Below are 26,664 nucleotides of genomic sequence, written 5' to 3'. Positions count from 1 at the left end.
AGGGAGGTTAAGTGACTTGTCCAGTCACATAGGTAGTGTCAGAGTTGGGATTTGAACCCAGTTAGGTAAAGGGCTTTGCAGACTCAGCATTTTCATGGGCAAATCACTCATTTTCTCCCTTCCCTGTTACTTTTTTTTTTTAAACCAGGCAATGGAGGTTAAGTGACTTGCCCAGAGTCACACTGCTAGTAAGTGTTATGTGTCTGAGGGTGGATTTGAACTCAGGTCCTCCTGACTCCAGGGCTGGTGCGCTATCCACTGCACCACTTAGCTGCTCCCTTCCCTGTTACTCTTAAGCAGTACTCAAATACCATAAGTGACATAAACATTGCTGACCTGCATCAGTGGAGGGGGATTTTACACGGGAATTCACTACATTGATAAAAAAAAATTATCATTATTATTATTTTAGCCACTGCAATGAATAAAACTATCTCCTAAGATGTAGAGGGGTAGCAATGTGTTGGTGCAAGGAGTGTTCAATTTGATGAAATTTTGGCTCTTTTGAAAAATTGGAGTATTTTTCTGCACAGGGCAATCAGACATTGGTATAAACTGGGAAAGGAAACCTTTTTGGGCACTTTCCTATGGTGGGAGGCCTAAGAGACTGGACAGTACTAAAGCATCCTGGGAATTTACCCAGTCTGTTATGGTAAGATATTTGGACCCCAAAGTCAAGGCAGTGTAACCATTTTGAGGTCACTGGGGCCAGAAACCTGAAATACATGCTTAACAAATGCTTGGGAAATGGAAAATAGTTTAAACTGTGGTGTCTGCCAGAGCCAAGTTTCCCTAAAAATTGTGCCTTCTGAATACTCCTCTAGCAATGAAGTGCAATACAACCCACCCTGCTTAAAAATGTGGTTCTGGTTGCCTAGCACTGACTGAATGAAACTTATGGACAGATGTGAAATCAGTTTGACCTCCAGAACATATCCTTCTTTTTCCTACATCTCTTTCGAAATTCAATTCAATGAACATTTATTAAGCACCTAATATGTGCCAGTTGGGGCAGCTAGGTGGTGCAGTGGATATAGTGCCAGGCCTGGAGTCAGGAAGACCTGAGTTAAAATCTGGCCTCAGATACTTACTAGCTGTGTAACCTTGGGCAAGTCATTGAAACCTGTTTCCCTCAGTTCCCTCATCTGTGAAATGAACTGGAGAAGGAAATGGCAAACCACTCCAGTATCTTTGCCAAGAAAATTCCAAATGGGATCACAAGGAATGGGACAGGATGCATCATCATCATTATCATCAACAACAACATTGTGCCAGGTATTGTGTTAAGAGCTGGAGATACAAAGGAAAAACAGAATAGTTCTTGACCTCAAGAAGCTTATATTCAACTGGGAGGAGAGAGGGAGCTGTTAAAATAAGCACACAGACAAGTAAGTACGAGGTCTATACCCGGTAATATTTGTTAGCAGCAGCAGAAACCAATTGCCTTTGGCTCCCTGTATCTCCCACAACCTCTCTGGTCTCTTGATCTTGCTGGATTTGAGATGACTTATTTATGAGAACTTGCCTGCACCTGCGTTAAGCATTAGAATTTAGCTGAGACAAGTTAATTCTGGTTACTGCCAGCATTCCAGCTTAACAGGCAAGGATCAGGGGTCCAAATAATCAAACAGTTTGAAGCTCATATATACAACTGCATGACTTGCCCTATTCTCGTTTGTGCCCTCTTCTCACCAGGTTTCTGTCCCAGCGTGCCCTATTTAAAGGACTCACTCCACGTGCCACATGGGCTGTACATGAGCTACGTGGTACACAGACTTTCTTTCCAGCGGCTCAAGATTTGATTGGAAGGGAGGATGGGGGCTTCAAGGATGCTGAAAGGCTCGGTTAAAAGGCCCTTTTCCATTTTCTTTACCAATACCAGGCCAAAAAAATTCAAGGTTTGGATCTCCAAAAGACTTTGGAGGGCAAGGTGCGTACCCTCAATCTTCCTCCCCCCCCCCCCCCCGGCCTTGCCAGTATGCTGCACGTGCAGAACAGTGGAGGGTCGAGTGTTGGCAGAGCGCAGGACTTGACCTCTAAGCTCTGACCGTCGAGGGTGTGCTCCACCCACCCGCGGCCGTGGGGCGCTGCACCTTCTTGCCCCGCCCGTCCCTGCCACGCACCCTGCAGCGCGCGCCGCTTCCTGAGTCGTCCCCTCCCGTGCGCCCCGCCCCGTTATCGGGAGGCAGCATCCTCGGCTGTAGCAGCAGGAGCCCCAGCCCCCGCCCTGACCCGGCAGCAGGTGCCTTCTCAGCCGGCTCCACCCGCTCGGTGCTCTTCCCTTCCCAAGCACACAGCTCACCTTCCTTCTCTTGGCCAAGGTCCTCAGCCCCTTCAACCCTCACCCGCGCCCCAGCCTCTCTCCAGTCCCCTCCAAATGCAGGCTGCTGCCACCCTCCCCGAGGAGATCCGTTGGCTCTTGGAAGGTAAAGTCCGGAACCACCTCTGGTGCCGTCCCCGCCCCCACCCTCACCCCAGCTGCAGAAAGTTTTGAGGCGCTGAGGTTAGGAAAGGAAATGAGGCCTTGGGTAGTTTGGGGGTAGGCGTCCCCAGCATGGGCTTGTCCCCTCACCTCCTGTCATGATCTTCAGCCCAATCTCACCCTCCTGCTTAAAGTGGGGCAGTGAGAAGTCTCTAGGAGTCTGTAGCCCTGCCAATGGTCTGTGCAAAGGTCTGGGGATGGGGGGGGGGGAGGTCCAGCTTCCTTGTGTGCTTGGTGAACCTGAAGGATTTTCCCATCTTACTTGGACATGTTAGCCAGTGTGATCTTAGACTAGTTATTTAACCTCTCTGGGCCTCAATTTCCCCATCTCTAAATGAGAGATTTGGGCTAGGCTGCCTTGGGTCTCTTCCAGATATAAATCTGTGATCTGGTGATTTCCTCAGGGGCAGATGCCCCACTTCTCTCTCAAGAGGTCCTGCCGATCATCAGTTGTGGCATCATCCTAAAAAAGCTGTCTAGTGGGCTGGTCCACTCTTTTTTTTTTTTTTTTTTTTTTTAAACAGTTATGGCCACGTCGAAACTTTAAGTTCCCAGGTTTAAAGTAGGCTTCACCAGCGGACAGTTGATGGAAGTTAGCTCAGGCAGATGGGACTTTTTTAGATGAAAACTCCACTTAGGAACTCAAAAGTGACAGTAACTTTTGTTCCTCTACCAGGCCTTTGAGGTTGGGGTCATGGAATCTATACTTCATTAGTATCTCTTTATCAGACTTAATAGTAGTCATGCTTTGGGAGGCATGCTATGTTCCCCCCCTTTCCACTTGAAATAATTGATTTCTTATCTCCCTTAACCTCCTGGTAGTGCTATTGTGGAAAGAACACAGGCCTTGGGTTTAGGAGGCCTCTTTTCTAGCCCTGGCTCTGCTTATGATGCAACCTTGGGCAAAGGATCTGGGTTCAAATACTGCCTCTGTCACTTAATATCTGTACCAAGTCACTTAACATTCATAGGCCTCAGGTTTTTTGTATAAGATTAGGGGGTTGCAATTCTAAACAAATCCCATGATCTGGGTTCAAACCCCAAGTTTGGTATATACTGCCTTTGTGACTTTTGGCAAGGAAATCAATTTTTCTTTGTAGGCCTCAGTTTCCTCTTCTGGAGGAAAGATAGCATTTAAAATTCCTTCCAGGTCTGACGTTCCACAGTTCAAATAATATCTTTGACAAAGGCCTTCAGTTCCTATTCTTAGCATTAGGTTTCATTTCTGGCTTATTCCTGTATAGTACCATTCTTTACCAGCCAGATGTTGCTTTGAGGTTGAGACACTCAGAATCCATCTTAATTATAACCTCCTTAAACTTTGCCTTTTGAAATGAGAAACTGCTCATACATTGAAGGGATCAGAGGGGACTTGGGGTATTTCTTACTTCAACTTTTGCTTCTTGACAACTTCCTCCAGAGTATTAGACTTTTGTGTACAAATTACAAATTATTTCGTTTTTTGTTTTTTGGCTTAGAGGATACTGCTGAGGAGCCCAGTTTCTTCCCAGTTTTCCCTAAGTCTGGAATGCACTCTTCAAAGCCAACTGCAGGTGCTAGTTGACTTTATCCTGATTCTCCTATTTATTAGCTCCCTCTACCTCTTGGAAATAGATTTTATTTCCTTGCTTGTGTACATATATTTTCCTCCTCCATAAAATGTAAGCTCCTTGAGGGCAGGGGCTGTTTCATTTTTGTTTTCCTTTCCATAGATGCTTAATAAAAATTTGTGGGATTAACCAGAATTGAATTCTCCCGTAACCTTGTGGGTTTTTTTTTTACATTGGCATCTCACATACATATGCAACATATATATGTATACTATGTATACACATACTGTATATATGCACACTATATATGCACCATATACATACTACATTTATACTATATATACATATACATACCACATACACCCAAGACATATATATAACATATATACACACTACATATACATACATGCTATTATATATACCATATATATATACAATATATTATTCATGCTATATTTATACACCATATAGACATACAATGTATATATATATACACACTATATACCATATATACATACAATATATACACTGTATATGCACACTGTATACACACACTATATATACATAACAAATATACACATCATATATATACTATATGCACACCATATATACACTATGCACACATATATACACACTATATATACCACATATGCACACAATATGCACACATACTATATATACACACATTGTGTATATATATATACACATTGTATATATATACACACACATTGTATATATATATATACACACACACATTGTATATATATATATATACACACACTTTATACCCACTATATATACATACACTACACACACACACAAATATATGACTATATATAACAGACTTCTCTAAACTCCTCTCCTGCTTTGCTCTAATGAAGGCAGACTCAGAGCAAAACTCCTATTTGTTTTCAGTGGCTTTTGAATTGAAAGCTACCCCTTCAGCATTTTTGATGTGCGGCATTTTATTGTTTGGAACTGACACTTTGGTAAACAACTCATTTCTGTACCTGCCACCTTCCTTTAACTTACATTATTTTCTTGTTAGCTGACTGTTTTTAATTGAAGTCTTCAGATCTCCTTCTAAAGCAGGGCCTTTGTTTGCTGACAAGTATAGCAGGCTATGAATGGAGATTAATTGCATGTCACATACTTCTGTATCAAACTTGCTGTGTCTTAACAATCTGTACAGTGCTTGGGCCTCCTAGTATATAAGGTAGAGTCTGAGGTTAAAATTTAAGGAACTCACTTGGTTAACATATTTGTTAAGGACGTTTTTGGAAAAGTTTACATTTAGGAGCCCATTTACCTCAAAGAATAGGTAGTGAGGAATAAACATAACTAAAGATTCCTTTAGTGAGTGTGTTAGGAATTTGTCATTTGTGTGGTTTTTCGTGCTTATAGCAGTATCAGGCAGCTGGTGGTGAAGTGGATTGAGCGCTGGGCCTTGAGTCAGGAAGATATAATTTCAAATCTAGCCAACCAGCTGTGTGACCTTGGGCAAGTTACTCAACCTCTATTTGCCTCGATTTCCTCAACTATAAAATGGGGATAATAATAGCACCTACTTCTCAGGGTTGTTTTAAGTATCAAATGAGATATTATCTGTAAAAAGTGCTTGGCAAAATGCCTGACACATAGTAGGCACTATATAAATGCTTATTTCCTTTCCCCTTCCAATGGTGCACAGCTCCAGGTGTGAGTCAGCTGAATACTGTTTTCAAGAGACGTGAAAATTTGGGCTGTTAGAATGTAGAAACACTTCTATGTTAGTTGCTGTTTGGAAACAGAGAGACAGAGAAAGAGAGAGAGAAGGGGGACAACAAAAGAAAGAAAAATGAGGTGATGGGAATAGATGACGTGTAACGTCCCTTCTAGCTCTAAATCTTTGATCTTATGATCAAACATTATAGTTATCTTCAAGTATTTGAAGGGTTTTTATATGAAAGAGGTATCAGACTTGCTTAACTCCATAGACAGAGCTAAGGGTGGAAATTGAAAGGGGGCAGATTATATATCTCAAAGTAAGGAAAAACATCTTAACAGAAAAAAAATGGAATGGGCTGCCTCAGGAGGGTAGCTGGTTCTTTCCTTACTAGAGGTCTTTAAGCAGAAGCTGGACACTTACTTTTGCATTTACCATTTACACTAAATGTAGCATTTATCACTCAGTCAGTAATTTGTACCAGTCAGTCAACTAGCCTTTATACTTTTTGCTAGGCGTGGAGCCAAGCTCTGAAGATACAAAGGAAGGCAAAAAACAGTCAAGTGGGGTAGATGTGTAAACAAATACAGGCAACGTATATACAGGACAAATTGGAGGTGATTGGCTAAGGGAAGACACTAGCATTAACGGGGATAGGGAAAGACTTCTCATAAAAGATGGGATTTAAGCTGGAACTTTAAGGAAGACAGGGAGGGCAGGAAGTGGAGATGAGGAGAGGGAGAGAATTCCAGGCATGGGGGACAACCAGTGAAAATACTTGGAGCTGAGACATGGAGTGGCTTGTTTGAGAAACAAAGTGTCATTGGATCACAGTATGTGTAGGGTTGGGGGGGATTTGGGAGACAGTAAGAAGGCCAAATAGAGGGGCTGGGTTTTATAGGACTTTAAATGCCAAACAGATATATATGATTATGGAGGTGATAGGGAGCCATTGGAGTTTATTAAATAGGGTAGTGATATAAACATCTGGAGGGCAAAGTAAATAGTGCGCCAGGCCTGGAGTCTCATCTTCCTGAGCTCAAATCTGGCCTCAGACACCTAGTTATGTGATGCTGGACAAGTCACTGAACCCTGCTTGTCTCAGTTTCCTCATCTGTAAAATGAGCTGGAGAAGGAAATGGCAAACCATTCCAGTATCTTTACTGAGAAAACCCCAAATGGGGTCACAAAGAGTCAGACACAACTGAAAAACAACTGAATGATAACAACAAATGATCAGATCTGCGTTTTAGGAAGATCACTTTGACAGCTGAGTGGAGGATGGACAGGAATGGGAAGAGACTTTAGGCATGATATGTTTTAGAGTGGATTCATATCCGGACAAATTGAACTCAGAGGATCATAGGACCATAGATTTAGAGCTGGAAGGGGTCTCGGCTACCATCTAGTCCAACCCTCCTCTCTCACTTTACAATGAGGAAACTGAGGTCTACATAGCTTACGTGGCTGCCCAAGGTCACACAGCCATTGCATACCTGAGGTGAATCTTCCTGACTACAAGCCTGGTTCTGTTTCCACTGCTTTGTGTCGCCTCTGAGGCCTCCTTCAGTCCTTGTGTTCTGTGATTCTACATAGGTCCTGATCATTACATGATCTCTCTATGGAAGTTTTGGGGTACATGAGCTATGCCACAAGTGTCATTATAAGTAGGGGATAGAGAGGGCAGGGACAGATTATTGAATTTCCACAATGAATCACTAGTTTTATAAACTGAGACATAAGCACCCCCAGCAATGATTTAAGACAGGCCATTTACAGCCATAAACTCAAAGCTTGACTTATTTATTTATTTATTGAACAGGATGACAAGAATATTTTTTTTGATGGAGAAATGTGCTTTAAAAATTATACATATGGCATTTGAGCAAATGTTTTGAATCATAAAAAAACCATGAGCATAATTTCTTGGGTTCAGAATAAATCATTTTCCTTAAAAGCTTGGAAATGCTTTATTGGAGTTTTGGCAAAGATCAAAACAATAATGGTCAAGGAAACGGTCTCCTTCTGTCAAATGCTCCCAATAGAAATAGTAACTAGTTGCCTATCAACACATAAGTACATTACAGATAAGTACAACAAAGGGCATTCTCTGGATTTGTTGAAAGACGAGGAAATATTCAGGTCTGTTTGTCAAATAGCTTCGCTTTCAATGGAACAGTCAGCTATCTTTCTATAGCTTGTGATAGTAGCAGCTTGGGGGAAAAAAAAACCAAGAGTGCTGTCGGTGTGCATAATCATTGTCATAGAGAGATATAAACTTAACCAGTATTTTCTTCATCTTTCTGGAAGGGCCTTTGAAGCAGAGGCAAAATATGGTGACTATAATCATTTTTGGGGGGAGGGGAGGAGCTTTTGTAAACAAGTGCGGCATGATTATTGCTCAATGTCTATTGAGTTGGCACCAGTTACCTACAAGGTATCCAGATCCTCATGTCTGGACTACAAAATAAATAAAGTCCAAATAGGATCAACACAGCCAGCCACATGTTGTAACAATCTCTGTTTTAAGACACTCTGAAATGCCTATGGTTACTTACTTTAAACCACCTTTGAATGAAATAGCTATTAATCATTTCCTTCCAGATTACAGCCTCGATTTCTGTTGGTTGATGCAGCCAACCATAAAATCTGATTCAGTACAGTAAAACCATGGCTATCTGCAAATCTTTGGGAATGATTGTTCTGAATACTTGGACTATTTTAACTATTTTGGATGGATAACTTTCTAAAAAGTCTTACATATAAAATACTTAGGGGAAATGGAATTTAGTCTTTTCTTATGAATGCTACTAATTGTATTGTCCTGAAATACAATACTCTCAGTGCCCATTGAATGTGTCTGCCATACACAAAGTAGCTCTTGCATTTTGGAAAGGTGCCTTTGGCAAACTTATGGGAAAACATGGGCAAGAGTCACACAGGATGGACAGGCATGGGTGGGTTGCAATCTGTAATGCTGGAGTGAGCCCTCACATCAATGAGATCACAGACCCATTGGGAGTTAAGTAGTGCCAAGATTGCTCTGCTTTTTGTGTTTTTTGTTTTCTTACTGCTTCCTATAGTTTTGTTTCTTACCTTGCTATCAGCTGCCATCTTCCTCTGCTGTCAGTGTGCCTGCCTATAAAATAGACCCCCTTCCCTTTCAGAAGAGAGCTCCGGTTTCTGATTTGCTGCTGGGCTCAGAAACCAGCTATCTAAGCTTGCTACAATTCTGTGTAAAAATAAAAGTAAGTAGGTTTTGAGGGGCCCTCTTGTGAGCAAATTGCCTGATTTTAGTGTTTAGATTTTGTGACATCTATTTTGACTGCTCAGAGCTCATTTTTTGCTTTCTCCTATTTGACTGTTGTCTGAACAGCTGATTACCGCATAGGTGAATTATTAGTGTAAATTTTTCCTGCTTCCAAAGATTCATGAAAAAGATTATTTTTTTTCTTCTTTTAAATGTGGATATTAGTACATAGTGGACTCTTAATTTAATCAACAAACTCTTAATAAGTGACAGCTATATATAGAGTACTGTGATAGATGCTGGGCATGCCAGGACCAAAAAAAAAAAAAAAAAAAGAGAGAGAAACAGCCCCTTATCTCAAAGAGCTTACAGTCTATTGGTCAGAAACAACATACACAGATAAATTAATACAAAATTATGTACCCAGAGGCAGTCTGGTGTAGTGGAGAGAGTATTAGATGTAGCATTAGAGTTCACCTTTCTGAGTCCCAGATTTTTCGTCTATAAAAGAGGGTAGCCTAGATGACTTCTAAGGTTCCTTCCAGGGCAGCTAGGGGGCTCCACAGTGTACAGAGCCCCAGGCCTGGAGTCAGGAAGACTCATCTTCCTGAGTTCAAATCTGGCCCCAGACACTTACTAGTTGTGTGACCTAGGGCAAGTCACTTGACACTGTTTGCCTTAGTTTCCTCATCTGTAAAATGAGTTGGAGAAGGAAATGGCAAACCACTCCAGTTAATATGGCACCTATCTTAGGGTTACTGTGAAGCTCCAATGAGATAACATATGTATAATGCTTTGCAAAACTTAAAATACTATATAAGTGCTAGCTATTGTTATTTTTTAGTATTATGAAAGAAGTTAGGTTTGACGTTTTAGCATATTTATGAAGTCTTTAAAAAAAAAAGGATATTCTCATTTATAGGTCTTGTTTTTCACATCTTGGAAATCACCAGATGGAAGGTTCTACAAGTTTAGCTATTTTATCCTTTTGATGTTGTTTTCCTTGTGTTTCAGATATATTGCCTGCTTTATCTACTATGTCGGTGCTGCAGGATAGGTTGGGTGGTTCCACCAGATGGTTTGTTAAGCTCAGTTCCATTGTCTAAGTTTATTCTTAAATTCTTGCAAGGGAAAAGATAGTGAAGGCTGTCATTTGCTAATGATGTAACTTTTTATTCTTTGACATTTTCTTTTTTTTCTTCCTTTTTTCTTCATCTATTTACTTACATTTAATTTTCATTTTTTCTCAATTACAAGCAAACAAAAATTTGTAACATTCACTTAAAAAAATTTGAGTTCTATATTCTTTCCCTCCCTCATTTCCCTTCCCCCTCTTTGAGAAGGCAAGCAATTTGATACTGATTACATATGTGCAGTCATGCAAAACATTTCCATGTCAGCCAGGTTGCAAAAGAAAATGCAGACCAAAACCCATCCCAAGAATAATAAAGAAAGTATAACAAGTGTGCTTCAATCTACTTTCAGATTCTATCAGTTCTTTCTCTGGAGGTGAATAACATTTTCCATCATAAGTCCTTCAGAATTTTCTTGGATCATTGTATTACTGAGAATAGCTAAGTCATTTACAATTCCTACTTTTTTTTGTTTGTTTTTGGTGAGGCAATCGGGGTAAGTGACTTGTCCAGGGTCAAACAGCTAGTAAGTGTCAAGTGTCTGGAGTTGGATTTGAGCTCAGGTCCTCCTGACTCCAAGGCCAGAGCTGTATCTACTGTGCCACCTAGCTGCCCCAGCTAAGTCATTTACAGTTGATCATCGTACAATGTTGCTGTTACTATGTATAATGTTCTCCTCGTTCTGCTCATTTCACTTTGCATCAGTTCATGTAATTCTTTTAGCATTTTCTAATCACTAGAAGCTTAGCCTTTTATCAAGACTGTTGTCTTAACACAGAAACACCATGGGAAAATGAAGTTTTCTGTGTTCTGATGAGCCTTTTCCTAAAATATAGTGAGATCTGGGAGTGGGAGTGGGTGCTGTAGGGCTCAGTAGGCTGGAGAAATGGTGGAGGCAGCTAGGTGGATAGAACCCTGGACCTAGAATCAGGAAAACTTGAGTTCAAATATATCCTCAGATACTTACTAGCTCTGTGACCCTGGATAAGTCACTGAACCTCTGTTTGCCTCACTTTTCTTATCTATAAAATGGGGATAATAATAGCACCAACCTCTCAAGATTGTTGTGAGGGCAAAAGAAAATATTTGTAAAGTGTTTTGCAAAACTGAATGTACTATATAAATACTAGATATTATGGAAGGAAGGAAATCTATACCAGGTAAGGAGGAGTTCATGTGCAAGGGACATGACAAGGACTATCTTTAGAGAGATAGAATATCCTTGCTTATACACACTTTAAATGAGCCAAAGTTGAATATGAGATCAGTGAGGGGAGAAAGAATTTCCATGTGGAGAAGGTATTCACTATCATGATTATCGGATGCTGCAGAAAGGTCCAGAAGAAAGAAGACAGAGAAAAGGCCATCCAACTTGGCTGTTAGGAAATCATTGGTAATTGTGGAGAGAGCTGTTTCTGTTGAGTAAGGAGACAAGGATAATGAGGAGTTCAAGATCCTGGGAGACTGGATGGAGAATGGCATTATCCACAGAAATAAGTATGTGCAGAGGAGAAGTGTGTTTTGGGAGGGAAGATAATGTAGTGAGATCTTCAGTGCAGGTCACTAACCAATCTTGTCTGCTCATCCTGTGTGGCTGGCTCACTGTGCCCCAACTAAAAATGAAAAAGGTCAGGCCTGGGCTCTTATCTGCCACTGCCTCAGGGCACAGAGGAGCCCCCAGATAATCTAGGGGACCAAGGGTGGCTACTTATTGGGGGAGGGGTGGATTTTTTCTCCTCAGCTGCTGCTGGCACCTGGATCATGGTGCAGAATGGGAGAGGATAGGAGCTTACACAAGTAGATGAGGTCAATTATAGGAGGGGGTAGAGTGGGAAAGCATTGCTTGTTGGGTAAATGTCATGGTATAAGTTGTGTGGAAGACAAACCTCATGATTGGCTATTGCAGGGAGGGTGGCCTCTGACTTATCTTCCATTGGATTGTTTCCCCCTTGAGGTCATACCATGGCCCCCACTTTGGAGATCACTGCTATAGCTGACCTCTATGATTCTGTATGTTTAATCGTTTTTTAGTCATGTTTGACTCTGACTCCTTTTGGTTTTTTTTTTGCAGTGGTTTGCAATTTTCTTCTCTAGATCATTTTACAGATGAGGAAACTGAGGCAAACAGTGTTAAGTGACTTGCCCAGGGTCACACAGCTAACAAGTGTCTGAGGCCACATTTGAACCCAGGTCTTCCTGACTCCAGGCCTGGCACTCTATCTACTGTGCCACCTACCTGCCTTCTATATATCAAGAAACAAATTTCATCAAACATTTTTAAATTGAATGTCAGCACACCTCTTTTTGAATGTTCTACTTCTTGATGAATTTCTAGAAAGATTCTTAATTCTCTCAAAATGAAAATCACAAAAATGTTGGTCCCAGATTGGTAGTTTGCTATCTAGTGGGAACCTCATTTAGGATTACGTTTGTTTTACAGGGCTTTTTCTGCGTGAGGACTGTACAAGTGTACTGAGGTGGAGGAGGCATAAAAAAAAATGTCACACGTTTCTTAGATCATAGGACAAGAGCAATCAGGCAGCATGGAACATAACACTACGCAGCATGCTGACGACTCTTGTGCTCCATTTCCCTTCTTGCACACACAAATAAAGCTGGTGGCTCTGATTTCAACCTTGTCATCCAGGATGGGTTTTACTGCTTCAAAAATGACTTCAAGGGTCATAGTTGATTGTTAGATTTAAAAAAAAAATCAAAATTAGTCTTAAAGTGAAAGTTTAAACATCATCTCCAGCCCCTCTTCCATTTGTCCTTAATGGATGTGAAAATGGACAAGGTAATGTTTTGTTCCCATGACTGAAATGGAGCTGGATAAATAAATTAGACACTGGTCTATGAGTGCTTTGTTTCTGGGAGTTGTTTGAGTGAATATTGAATTTACCAGGGCCTTGTCCTTATGTTGTAGTTGGGACAAAGAGGCAACAATTGTGGATTATTTTTGTACTCTCAGAAACTCACTGAGATCTTCTGGAAGCCATTTAACATCTCTGTACATCGTCATTTAAATAGCCTGAATAACTTAGAGCAAAGTGTATGAACGACTGGCCCACAAGTCAGAAAGACCTGTTTCTGCCTCCAGTGCATGCCAGCTGTGTCACCATGGAGAAATCACCTGCCCTCTCAGTGCCTCAAGCACTTCTTTAAGACTGAATTAAAAAAAAAAGTTTCTGATCTTGATTGGTGCAGAGAGTTTTCACTACAAGGATTCCCCATACTGAGGAAATCAGACGCTAAGACCAAAAGCAAACATATAACTCAAGGAGGGACGGTCAGGTTTAATGAACTGTGCAAAACATCCAGAAATCCTTGAATGAAATTCAAGGGGTTTCCATCCTTTTCAGGTAGAGGAAACTGTCCAGTTAAAAAATTGTTGTTCAGTTGTGTCTGACTCTTTATGAACCCATTTGGGATCTTCTTGGCAAAGATATTGGAGTGGTTTGCCATTTCATTCTCCAGATTTACAGATTTACACTTTGTAGATGAGGGAACTGAGGGAAATAGGGTGAAGTGACTTGCCCAGGGTCAAGCAGCTACTAAGTGTGTGAGGTCAGATTTGAACTCAGGAAAATGAGTCTTCCTGACTGTAGGCCTGGCACTTTATCCACTGTGCCAGCTAGCTGTCCCAGTTAAAAATTACCAGGCAAGCATTAAGGATGAAAAAAAGTAAATGATATGGAGGAATGAGGGCTAGGCTTGGAGTCAGCCTGACTTGAAGTCCTGCTGGCTGAGTGACCGTGGACAAGTCACTTGATCCCTCATTTTTCCCCCAGGTCACCCTCTAAAACAGGAAGTTATAGATGAGTAGAGGGAATTTGTGCATGAGGAGTTCCTTACATTAATGAAATTGGTCAGTCAAGAAACATTTATTAAGCTCCTACTAAGTCCTACAATTAGCTTAGCACATAGTACTAAGCTAAATTATAGGTACTCTACTAGGCTAAGTACTAAGCACATAGCACTAAGCTAAATTACAGGTCTGGATAAAAAAAAAGATGGAATAGCATCCTACTCATAAAATTTTTTCTTGATCCATAAGTTCATGTATTTGACTAGAGATGGTACCACAGCTGACTAACATGGTATGTTTCAAAAGTGCAGCTTGTAAGTTAGGTGCTTGAACTCTGAGGTACCACATCACACCTATCACATTGGCTAACATGACAAAACAGGAAAATGATAAATGTTGGAGAAGATGTGGGAAAATTGGAACACTAATGCATTGTTGGTGGAGTTGTAAAATGATCCAACCATTCTGGAGAGCAATTTGGAACTATGCCCAAAAGGTTATAAAATGTGCCTACCCTTTGACCCAGCAATAGCACTTCTAGGGCTATATCCCAAAGAGATCAAACAAATGGGAAAAGGACCCACATGTAAAAAAATATTTATAGCAGCTCTTGCAGTGGTGGCAAAGAACTGGACATTGAGGGGATGCTATCAACTGGGGAATGGCTGAACAAGTTGTGGTATATGAATGTAATGGAATACTATTGTACTATAAGAAATGATGAGCAGGTGGACTTCAGAAAAACCTGGAAAAACTTGTATGGACTGATGTTGAGTGAAGTGAGCAGAACCAGGAGAATGTTGTACACAGTAATAGCCATGTTGTGTGATGACTAACTTTGATAGACTTAACTCTTCTCAGCAATACAAGGATCTAAGACATCTCCAAAAGTCTCATGATAAAAACTGCTATCCATATCCAGAGAAATAACTATGGAGTTTGAATGCAGATTAAAGTATACTGTTTGCTCTTTTTTTTCTTCTCTTTTGCTTTGTTTCTTCTTTCTTGTGTTTCCTCCTATTGGTTCTAATTCTTCTTTACAACATGACTAATGTGAAAATAATAGGAATGTATATATAGAGCCTATATCAGATTGCTCACCATTTTGAGGAGGGAGGGAGGGAGGGAGAGAAAATTTAAAACTCAAAAGCTTATGGAAGTTGTTTGTTGAAAACTAAAAATAAATGTATTTTAAAAATAGAATAAAAAATAAGTTAGGTGTTTGAAACTTGAGAAGCATTTTCTCTTAGGAAAAGAATGTTATACTTGGTGTTTAGATTTCTAGGGCAACCCACAAATACTTTTTTAACACCTAGTATATCTGAAATATAATCTCTTCTGTAGAATATAACCACTAAATACAATAATACAGTTATTCCTTCCATATCATGACCTTCCCCATTGCAATTTTGATATATTGCTGGTCGGCATAAGAAATTAACTGGGATTTTGGGGGGAGTTTTGTGTAAGACAAATGATACGTGAAGGCCAGCCGATGACACAGAAAAAGTTTAGAAACTCAGGAATGCATAAAACATATTTATAGTATCGTATAATGTCAATCCACATTTTACAATAAGGTACTGTGAAAGAAAAAGAAAAAATTCGGACTTCTCTGGTACGAAGGGATGGCCAAAAAATTTTACTCAGATTTACCAGATCATGGGGACTCCACGCCCCTAACCCCCCGTGAAGTGAAAGGGATAACTGTATTTCTTTCAGGGAATGTGCTCAGAGCTCCGGTACCAGGAAAGGCAATTTTTAACATCTCTCCATCCTCCCACCTGGGTAATGAGAGCTTGAACCACCAGTTCCAAGTCACTGGTTTTGGGGCAAGAGATCCAGCAGCTCAAGGTTCAGAAATATAATGAGCAGTTCTTTTGCCTGAGAAGCACCAGCAAATATGCCTTTGGAAGACTATATGAAATCATGTTTTCTTTTAAAATAATAATAGCTAACATTTATATGTTGGTTTAAGATTTACAAAGGGCTTTATGTGTATTATCTCATTTAAGCTTCACAACAAATTTGTGAGTTCTACTATTATTCCCCATTTAACAAAAGAAACTGAGATCAAGCGACTTGCTCAGGTTTTGACAACTAGAAGTTTTGTATGTTAGGATTTGAATTCAGGTTTTTCTGACTCTGAATCTAACAGTCTACCCACTATCCCACCTACCTGCTTCTTGAAATCATCTTTTAAAAATCAATTGAGGGAGATCTTGGATAGTAGATGAAAAAGGATTGAGGGGGAAACTTTGGGCTACCTTGTGATGCCCAGGACACCACCAAGTTGTTGCTGGAGACATTGATGCTTGGAGTGAAGATACAGGGCAGTATTGGGGAGGAGCTCCCTTTAGGTACAGGTATGAGTAGGAGAAAGTGGGCCTCCTAGGAACTTCCAATTCTAAATAATTATCCTTGTTAACTTGATGCTAAATTCAGTTGTTTCTACCTGCTTAAGGAAAAATCATAATAAAAATATCTTGCTTTTATATAATGTTTTAAAGTTTGCAAAGTGCTTTATATATGTTATATCACTGGGAAGGAGGTGCTGTTATTGTCCCCACTTTATAGATAAAGAAACCAAGGCAAACAGAGTTTCAGTGACTGCACGCAAACCTCTAGTAACTATCTTAGGGAGTATCTGAACACAGGTATTCTCTCTGGACTCCAAGCTCAGAGCTGTAGGTACTGTGCCACCTAGCTACCTCATGCCGCCCATGCCCACTAAAATGTCCTGGTTGCTCTCTCTCTTTATAGCTCTGCAGGGGCTAGTTGGGAGCAGAGAAATGGAGTTGAGACCCTGGAGGGGAAAAGTGGAAATGGGGGGAGGCAAGGAGTAAAGATGGCTGAGTAGTAGGAACAGGGGGAGATAAGAAAGGATCAGAATTGGGGCTTCTGAGAAGAAAATGAGAAGCAGGAATCAGGACTGAGGAGGGAGGTGAAGAATTGGCATTAGGATCTCTCAGCCAGGGCAGGATCAGGTTCTTTGACTCTTCTTTCCCCTTGCCCTCTCCTGACAGCTCCTTGTGGATGGATTCTGACAGACTAACTGCACTGGAATGAGTGAGGTGAGAAGGGAGGTAGTGCGGTTAAGGCATGGGTCCCCTGAGACAGTGTAACTGGGTTGGCAGGCATTTGGTGAAAGGGAAAACAGTCCCAGAAAGGGGGAAAGGTTTGTTCCATAGCATTGAAAGCGTCTGTAAATTAAGGATGGATTTTAGAATCCCTGAAAGTATGGGATCACAAAACCTTGGTACAGTTAGTTCAATGGTTGCTTTTTAAAAATCAATCAACAAGCATTTATTAAGTGCTTAATGTATGCCAGGCACTATGCTAGGTGCTGGGGATGTAGACACAAAGAATGAAGCAGTCTCCAAACTCAAGGAGCTCACATTCTAATGGCCCTTCAACACCAAACCTTTGTGGCAGGGGCATACTAATATTCTAGACACATCTGTGGGAATGTGTCGTCATTTCAGGCAGGCATACCACTGAAATGCTTTAGAAATCTTTGTGTAGCTACAGTAACTCAAATGTTTTTGCAAAATGCTTCCTCCAGTCAAATTGAGTGGCTCCTGGCTTGCGGAAGTGTTTGCAGGAACATTTGGCCATTCTTTGCTTCAATTCAACATTTACTTCAATGAATGACTGAAACAAATGTTTCTATTTTGGAAGCCTTCACAGCAAATAAAATGATGATAATTGAAAATAAATGCTCACATTGTTGTAGCAAAATGAAATGGAAGGCTAGTACTTTTTGTGGCTGAAGAAAAAAGTAATTTTCTTTACCATTTAGATATGGCGAGGGCAAATCACCTGACCTCTGTGGGACTCAGTTTATTCACCCGTAAAATGAGGGAGCAAATGGATTAGATGGATCTTTAAGGTCCCTTCTAGTCTAAATTCCATGATCTTTTGAGCAGTGATCACTAGTTTGGTTTCTCACTCAAAATAATAGGAAGACTTTAGCATGACAAAAAGAGACAATATTTTTCCTTTAAAAAAATTCTGCTTTTAGCAGTTGTACTGAAAAATTTTGCCTACAATAATCTATATAAAGCATATTGCAAACCTTAAAATACAATATAATTAAAAGTTTTCACTACATGGGGTCATTAAATTTTGGGAAACCTCAGAAATTTTCAACAGCTTACTTAGATATCTTGACATGTCCTTGCCTATATTTATAGTTTACTTGTCTATCTTTGTCCAAGCTACGTATCTTTAATATTCCTATATCACTAGGTCAAGATAACCCAGGAGAATACATTCAGAATCTCTGTTAGTCACTTAACCTCTGTCTGCCTCAGTTTCCTTAACTATGTAACAGGGATAATAATAGCACCTACCTCCCAGGGTTGTTATGAGGATCAAATTAGATAATTTCTTAAAAGTGCTTAGCACAGTATCTGGCACATAGCAGGGGCTTAATAAATGTTTCCTCCCTTCCCTTCTCCCTGTTGGAAATAGTTACAATGTCTTTCCCTGTCCTAAAGAACTTAAGAAGAAAGCAATAAAAAATTTGTAAAGTTTATTTCAGGTTTCTGGACTAGTTTCCTTTAGGTCCTTCTTCTTGTTGTTGTTCAGTCATTTTTCAGTCCTATCCCTCTCTTCATGACCCCATTTGGGGTTTTCTTGGCAAAGATACTGGAGTGGCTTGCCATTTTTTTTCTCCAGCTCATTTTACAGATGAGGAAACTGAGGCAAACAGTGTTAAGTGACTTGCCCAGAATCACACAGCTAATAAGTGTGTGATGCCAGAGATGAGTCTTCCTGACTCTAGGCCTGGCACTCTATCCACTGTGCCACCCAGCTGAACTCTTTTAGTCTTAGAAACATTTATAGGCTAATTTATAGATGAGGTGGTATTGTATCATGGAAGAAGGTTACAGTAAGTGGTCCAATGGTAAGGTGCCTCATTTCTAATCCCTTCCCCCTTCGGTGTTAGTAGTACATTCCCAAATATAGCCAAAGAACAGAGTAAATTCATATGGTGTTATCTTTGTAAAATTATAAGAACCATAGACTCTCAGAGCTGGAAGGAAGCTTGGGACCTAAAACACTAGATCTGACTAGAAGGAATCTTTAGAACCTGGAATTCTAGAGCCAGAAGGGAGCTTAGAACACAGGATGTCAGAGCTAGGAAGAACCTGAGGTCCTAGAATGTTAGACCTGGAAAGGCCTTGGAAATAGTAGGTCGAAGTTGGAAGGGACGTTAGAGACCATCTAGTTGAACTCTTTCATTTTATAGGGGAAGAAACAGAAAGTCACCTTTTTAGTCCTGTTATTATGAGGCAAGTGTGTATCATGTGTATTTCAACAATTCTGAATCCTAAATGCTGAGAGGATTACACAGAGATGAATAAAGCACAATCTTTGCCTTGGCTTTTGGTTGTGGGGCATAAAACATGGACAAAGAATGTCTAGGTTTGAGAGGGCTGTAAACTTAGTATGTCAGCAGTGTGATGCAGCAGCTGGAAAAGCTAATGTGCTCCTAGAATGTATAAATGGGCTTAATGAGAGAGATGATGATCCTGCTGTACTCTGTTCTGGTCAGTCCATATCTGAAGTTCAGTTCTCAGTGACATATTCTAAGGTGGGCATTGGCATGCTGGAGCATCTAAAGAAGGGTGAGCAGAAAGGGACTCAAAACCACATTATATAAAGAACAGTAAAAGGAACTAGTTAAGCCTAGAGAGAAGATGACAATGGGTATGGCGGTCCAGTGGGGAAGATGGTGTCTGTATTGATTTTAAAGGATTGCCACAAGAAAAGAGGATTGCTTAGCCTTAGAAAGGAAGAACTAGAATCAATAGGTGAAAGTTTTAAGGCAAGGGTTTTTGACCAAGGATCCATGAACTTTCTTTTAAAAACATTTTTGATAACTGTATTTCAGTCAAATAAGTTTACTTTGTGATTCTATATATTTTATTTTATGCATTTAAAAACATTTTTCTGAGAAGGGATGCATAGGCTTTATCAAACAGCCACAAGTGTCTAGGACAAATAAAAAAAAAGGTTAAGAACCCCTGTTTAAAGGTAGGCACAATTTGGCTCTGTATGAGGAGGGACTTCCTGACAATTAGAGCTGCCCGTAATGAAACAGTTGGTGAGTTTCAGTTCAGGCAAAGTATTCAGCTGGAGGCTGGATCACCACTTCTTAAGGATGGGGAGGAAATTCATCCATTGGGTATAGAACTGGAATAAGTAATAGTCAAAATTCCCTCCCAACTCTGGAATTCAGTGATTATGAGTCTGTAGCTTTCATACTTTATCCAGAGATTCACAAACTTATTTGGCCTACCGCCCCCTTTTCAAAAAAAATTACTCAGTGCCCCCCTGGAAATCTACTTTCTTTAACCCTTTAATGATTTTTTAAAATTTGCATCACTCAAGCCTACTACTGCCCACCTGGATTGTTCCATCACCTCCTGGGGTATTGCCCACTTTGAGAACCTATGCATATACTATAGTAACTACAGGCATGAGGTACAGATCAGTGCTCCCTCCCCCCCACCTTTTACCTTGCCAATATTATACTTATGTGTACGTGTTTCACATCTCTCTGGGGAAGTATAAATTCTATAAGGGTGTCTTCAGCATTCATCTCTAAAGAAGAGGCATTAACACTTATCTTGTCATCGCTCACCAAAGAGCATGGGACTTTTCCATCTGGCTTGCACCTGAAACCTTCCACATGTCTTGTCTCCTCCATTAGTATGTGAGCTCCTTGAGAGCAGGGACTGTCTTGATTTTCTGTTTGTATCCCTAGTGCTTTGCACATAGTAAATGTTTAATAAATACGTCATTCATTCAGCACAGTGGCTTGCACAGTTAGTACTTTGTAAGTGTGTGTTGAATTAAAACAAAGCTACATGAGTTTATTGGAAGAAAAATCACTTCTGGCTGGATCATCCTTATACAGATACTGTGATTATTTTTCAGTCGTGCAGCTATGTGACACTGGGCTGGTTACTTAATCTCTTTGGGCTTCAGAAATTCTTCATCTAGAAAATGAGGAAGTTGGATTAGATGTCTTCAAAGAATCCTTGCAGCTCTACTTAGATGATTCTGTGATCCCCCAACGCTCCCACCATTATCTGGTATTTACTTTGTCTATACTTACATGTTAACTTGTCTTCTCTGATATGCTTCTGCATGCTAGGGACTGTTTCATTTTTGCCTTTATTTCTCAAATGTCTGGCATCTGCTAGATGCTTAATAAATGCTCTTTGGTTGATTGATTGATGGAAAGAAAGTGTTTTTTCCCAGTTCCAAGGAAGCCATTTAAAAGTGTGAAACATCATGACAAAAATTTTTAAACTGCCTTTGATACTTAAAGGGTTCTAGACCTTCCCCTCACTCTTGGCTAGCACATTCATTGATGGGGAAAATACCCTCACTTTGTCCATAGTGTCTCTAAAGGAACCTCAGATACTATGTTAATAATATTGATGACATATATAATAAGGGATCAGATCATTGGTGGTGTTCTGTAGGTTTGATCTGCAAAACTTTCCATTTCAGAGACTGAACTTTATCTTAAGTCTTTGAGATGATTCTAGGAGTTTCCATGTCCTGCTATTGACTTATGACATTAATTATTCAGATGCTAGATTTTATCTCTTCGGGAGAAACTCCCTTTACTAATGCAGATTGGTTATTTCTTTGTAATCGAGAATCTTAGAAAATTGTCTAGGGACTCTCTCAGGTTAACTAACTTACTTGAAGTTTCACAGCTAGTATGTGTCAGAAGCAGGGTTTAAACTCGGGTATCTTGCTACCCTGCCTACATTCTCTGATGGACCTGCATGTAAGGCAACATATTTCAAGTGACTTCATGATCTTATCCTTCCAGTGGTGCAGGTGGACATGCATCCATACCTTTCTGTTTGGTACAATTCTTGTCTGTCTTCCAATAAACTTCCAAAAAATTTGCCCCACAGAGTGAAAGTCTTCCACTAGGACTTTAAACATGTTAGGGGTTTCTGAGTTCCACTTGGGTATTCTGTATGTTATCCCTAACTCTTGACACTCAACTGATCTACTTCCTCTTTCTGATTATACATATCTTAGGTAATATCTCTCATGCCATTTCTTGCTCCTGTATCCTTTATGGCAATATGCTGTAGCACATGTCCACATTCAATTCTTTAGAAATTTTCTGTTTTGTGATTTGAAGTTAGGTAGCATCACTGCTCAAGGGCAAGTAGGTGTTGCAGTAGATAGAACACTGGGCTTGAAATCAGGAAGACTCATCCTCATGAGTTCAAAATCCCACCCCAAACACTGACTCACTGTGTGACCCTGGGCAAGTCACTGAAACCCATTTGCCTCAGTTTACTTATCTGTAAAATGAACTGTAAATGAGAAATCATTGTAGTATCTCACCAAGAAAACTCCAAATAAGGTCATGAAGAGTTGGACACAACTGAAATGATTCAACAACAACAAGCATCACCAGGAGAATATATCATCATTAAAAATATGGGGATTTGTGTCAGGGAGCAGCCTGGGATGTTGAAAGCACCATGCAGTTTCCCAATTATACTACAGCTCACTTTCTTTCTCCTAGTCAGTTCTGAGTTTGGTTGGTTTTCTATCTGTGGTACCTGTCCAAAAGCATCCCCCCACTTACTTATTAGCTACATGTAACCTTAGACAAGTCTTTTCCACTCACTGAGATTGTTTCCTCATCTGCAAATGTAGATAAAAAACTTACTTTTTTAATTCTATCTAGGAAGATCAAATAAAATAATGTTTGAGAAAAGATTTCAAAACTATGAAACTGTCTCAGTGTAAGCTCAATGTGGCTTAGTGGATAGAGCTCTGGACCTGGACTCAGGAAGACTTGAGTTCAAATATGGCCTCAGACACTGACTAGCTGTGTGACTCTGGACAAGTCATTTCACCTTTACTTACTTCAGTTTCCTCATCTATAAAATAGGAACAATAATAGCATCTATTTCCCAGGTTGGTTGGGAGGACACAAATGAGATAATATTTGTAAAGTGCTTTGTAAACTTAAAAGTGCTATATAAATGCTAGCTATTATTATGTAAACTAATATATTTGATAGGAAGCATTTTATTATTTTATTACAACCTAAGTGTTTGAAGTTGGCCAATTTGGGATTCATGATTTTTTCTCAAAATAAACTGTATTCCAATCAGAGGTACACTCTGAGTACATGTGAGTCTCCTTTTCTTTCAGAGTAAGTCAAGGACCTGATAATTCTGGCAATTTTCCCAATTGTCAGTACAGTCATTTTCCTCTGTATTGTATATATTAGGGGAGAATAGGGGAAGTATGTGCCTTTAAAGTTAGGGTTCCAAGTGTTATTGTGATTAACATAAAGTGATTTGGTGTTATATATGTACCTTCCAGCATGACCCAGATTTATAATGTATATTTGAGCCACATCTGCAGTTTTCTTTGTCAATCCTCCTTTCTTTATTGCATGTGTGGTCTCTCACTCCATTGCATTGTGTAATCTGATTGATATTATTATATCTCTTAATAAATTTGTTTTCTTTGAATGCCTGCTTTTTTGGGTGCTTGGTTTTGTATTTCTGGTTTTAATTCAGTGGTGTTTCTTAAGATTTCCTCATGGTTTCCTGCTGGCCTGTCAATTTCTGTGACTAGTTTGTAACATTTATGTGTTTATGAAATTTGACAATCTATTCCTTCTGCCATCCATGATCATGTTTAATATTAAAATATAATTTATTTAGAAAAAAGGGTCTGCTTTGTGGCTGACATGAGCCTTAGCTTTCTAGGCTGACAGGGTCCTAGACTGACACGAATTACCTTGTATGCACTTTTTAATTTTTTTAATAGGGAAATAATGGCCATCCCTGAACCCCCTTGGTAGTCTTTCCTCTTTCCCCCTTCAATTCCTCTTCTTTCTTTTTGAGGCATTTTTATTTCTTTCTAGATGTGGAAGATTACCTGGTGGAAGGTTTGCAGAATGAGAACCTTAGTACCAGTGCATGGGAGAGCAGAGATGCAATTTTACGGGGCTTCCAGCAGATCAAAGCCAGGTTTGTCTAAACCCATTATTATTACAATTGTTACTTAATATTTCAGATGAAGTATAATCTACTGCGGTAGACATTTGATAAATGTAGTAAGAGAAAGTATGAAGATACAGTTAATTATCTGTGTAGCCTAAGGTAATTAGAAGGCCTCTTTTGAGCCTCTGATGACTCCATTGACCTTTATTAAAGATCTTTCCATTTAACTAAAAAAGTTGGCAAGGATTAAAATTATGTTGATCCATATATCTTCAGGAAAAAGTGTACTTGATAGTAGGCAGAGACCCTTTGCTTTGTCTTCTCAACCCGTGGTCTATTTCTTTATCTCCTTCCCCAGTAGAAGGGATTTCATATCAAACTTTGCACATGTGACTCTTTTGAACACATGGAATAATCCATCCTAAGACTGTGTTGGAATATTATGCTTAACCAAGAGGTTTTTCCATAAGATATTCTGACCTATATTTGAAGATGTGCATTTTATAACAAGTGCATCTAACAGGTGCATACATCTACTATGGATAGGGGGCAGGGAGGAAAAAGGAAGCATGAAGGAATGTAAGATCTTCCTTCACAGCCTATTTCCCTGCCCCCTTCTGCCTGGAATGGGGTCATTGGGTGAGGGGAGTGAGGCATGAAAGCTTACTTTGGCCTTTTCCAATCTGGTGGTATTCATGATCTGGAATTTTTATATTGAGTGCCAATTAGCTCTGTCTTTAGAAGGTGGGGAGGGGGTGCATAAAGACTTGAGAGGCTGATAGCTGTATATCTTCTTTAAGAGCTCCAGTCAAGTCCCTGAGCAGCAGCAGAGAGTTTTCTCCTCTGGAAGGCCCAGAGCCAGATCCTATTCCCCACAGTCATGCTAAAGAACCTTGCAAGATGCCCTGCTGTATCTTAATCGATCTTTCCTGCTGGCTAATTAAGCATCAGTTTTACTCAGCAACTTGGGAACGTAATTATCAGCCTGGGTTGGCCTGACTAATTGAAAGTAGCAGAATGCAGAAGAAGACAGGAACTTCTTTCTCCCTTTCTTCTTTCCATCTCTTCTTCTTTCTTTCCTTTCCTTCCTCTTTTCTTCCTTCCTTTATTTCTTTCTCTTTCTTTCTCCCTTCCTTCCTTTCTCCCTCCCTTCCTTTCTCTCTTCCTTCATTCCTTTCTTTCTTTTTCTTTCCTTCCCCTCTTTCTCCTTCTCCCTTCCTTTCCCATTCCTCCCCTCTTTTACGTTTCCAAAATTAAACTATCTTTAATTTCATCAACATAGGGAGCTCCCAGCATAACAATTCCCTCTACCAATACCTATCACTTGGTAAATATGTCCTATGGAGTTGCCTAAGCCACACAAAGGTTAAATGACTTATTCAGAGCCACCCAGATATTAAGTGTGAGTGGCACAGGTTGACCCTGGGCCTGGAGCCAGGAAGACCTGTTCAAATGCAGCCTCGGACACTAACTGTGTGACCCTGGGCAAGTCACTTAACCCTGTTTGCCTCGGTTGGCACGAAAATTAACTTTCTCATAATATAGTAATAATGCTGCAGTAGTAGGTTTATGTAAATGAAGGTTTAATAGATGGGACTTACACCTCTCCTGAGTTTGTCTTTAGCAAGCCCAAATGTATGCTCAGAGGATAATAAATCTAAAACTGGGAGGGGCTTCAGAAGTCATCTAGTCCAGTACCTTCATTTTACTGATGAGGAAGTTGAGGCTCAGGGAGAGTAAGTGGATTGCCCCCAGCTTACACAGATGTTATCAAAGGTGATATCTGAACCCAGATCTTCTATCTCCAAAGACAGGAAACAAGGGCTAAGGGCTGGATTTTTGGTTTTATCAGTCTGAAAACCTGGATGAGGAAACCTCTTGTCCCTATGTAGGTTGGCGCCTTTGTGAAACTTATCATGTTAGAGAGTCTTCTAGAACACTGAGAGGTTAAGTAATTTGCCCAGGTTCACACAGCCAGGATATGACAGAGAAGGGAATTGAACCCAGATCTTCCTGACTTTGAGGCCAACTCCCTATCCATTTCGCCATACTGCCTCTTGAAGGGGGACCAAAGTCCACTAATGTATTCATCTTATACCTCATCCTGGCATCGAAATAGTCATGGATCATCAGAGGCTGCACCAGCAGAGCACAAACTGGTCAATCCAACCAATCCAATTCCACAAGTATCTTGTTAGGTGCCCAGCACTGTGCTCAGTGCTAGGGATACAAGGACAAAATGAAAAAGAGACCCTGCTTTCAATGAGCTTACGTTCTGCCAGGAGGCTGCAGTGTGTAAATATGCTGAGCTGAGAAGGCTGGACCCAATGGTAGATTCCGTTGTGCGTTACCTGAGGACCAGCCCAGGATCGGGCTCATCAGCAGAGCGCTGGTCAGCAAGTGGTACGTTTTTCTCTTGGTGGTAGCAACTCGTGAAACTGTGCTCTAAGGCAGTGAGGGACTGTGGTTTGTGTTGGTGGAGGGAGCATCTGCTCTAGTGAAATCATGCAGCTTTTGAAGAATTAAGGAAGTGGATGGGTGAAAGGATGGTAGTTGTTTCAGACTTGTTTCACAGTGGGAGCAATGTGCATTATGAGACTTGTGTGGTGTATGATTTGATCTGTTATATATCTAAATTTGTGACCTAGAAAGTCATTTGGTAACAGGATTTAATCATATCTATAGGGATTGAAGAAGTCAAAGGATGAAAATGG

General features: G+C 40.2%; 1 protein-coding gene across 1 annotated transcript in view; it reads left to right on the top strand.

Annotated features, from left to right (window-relative positions):
• Positions 1–2,191: 2,191 nt before the first annotated feature.
• SKAP1 (src kinase associated phosphoprotein 1) overlaps positions 2,192–26,664 on the top strand; it is a 382,402-nt gene continuing 357,929 nt past the window's right edge. Inside the window, exons 1-2 of the mRNA XM_027872845.1 lie at positions 2,192–2,426; positions 23,872–23,977. Coding sequence (XP_027728646.1) covers positions 2,378–2,426; positions 23,872–23,977 — 155 coding nt within the window. The 5' untranslated portion in view covers positions 2,192–2,377. The remainder of the gene's footprint in view (positions 2,427–23,871; positions 23,978–26,664) is intronic.

Source organism: Vombatus ursinus, unplaced genomic scaffold (genome assembly GCF_900497805.2).
Source record: "Vombatus ursinus unplaced genomic scaffold, bare-nosed wombat genome assembly UNPS02014801.1, whole genome shotgun sequence".
In the NCBI taxonomy this organism is placed as follows: domain Eukaryota; kingdom Metazoa; phylum Chordata; class Mammalia; order Diprotodontia; family Vombatidae; genus Vombatus; species Vombatus ursinus.
Note: the sequence above shows the minus strand (reverse complement) of the source record. Positions and strands in the feature narration are given on the sequence as shown.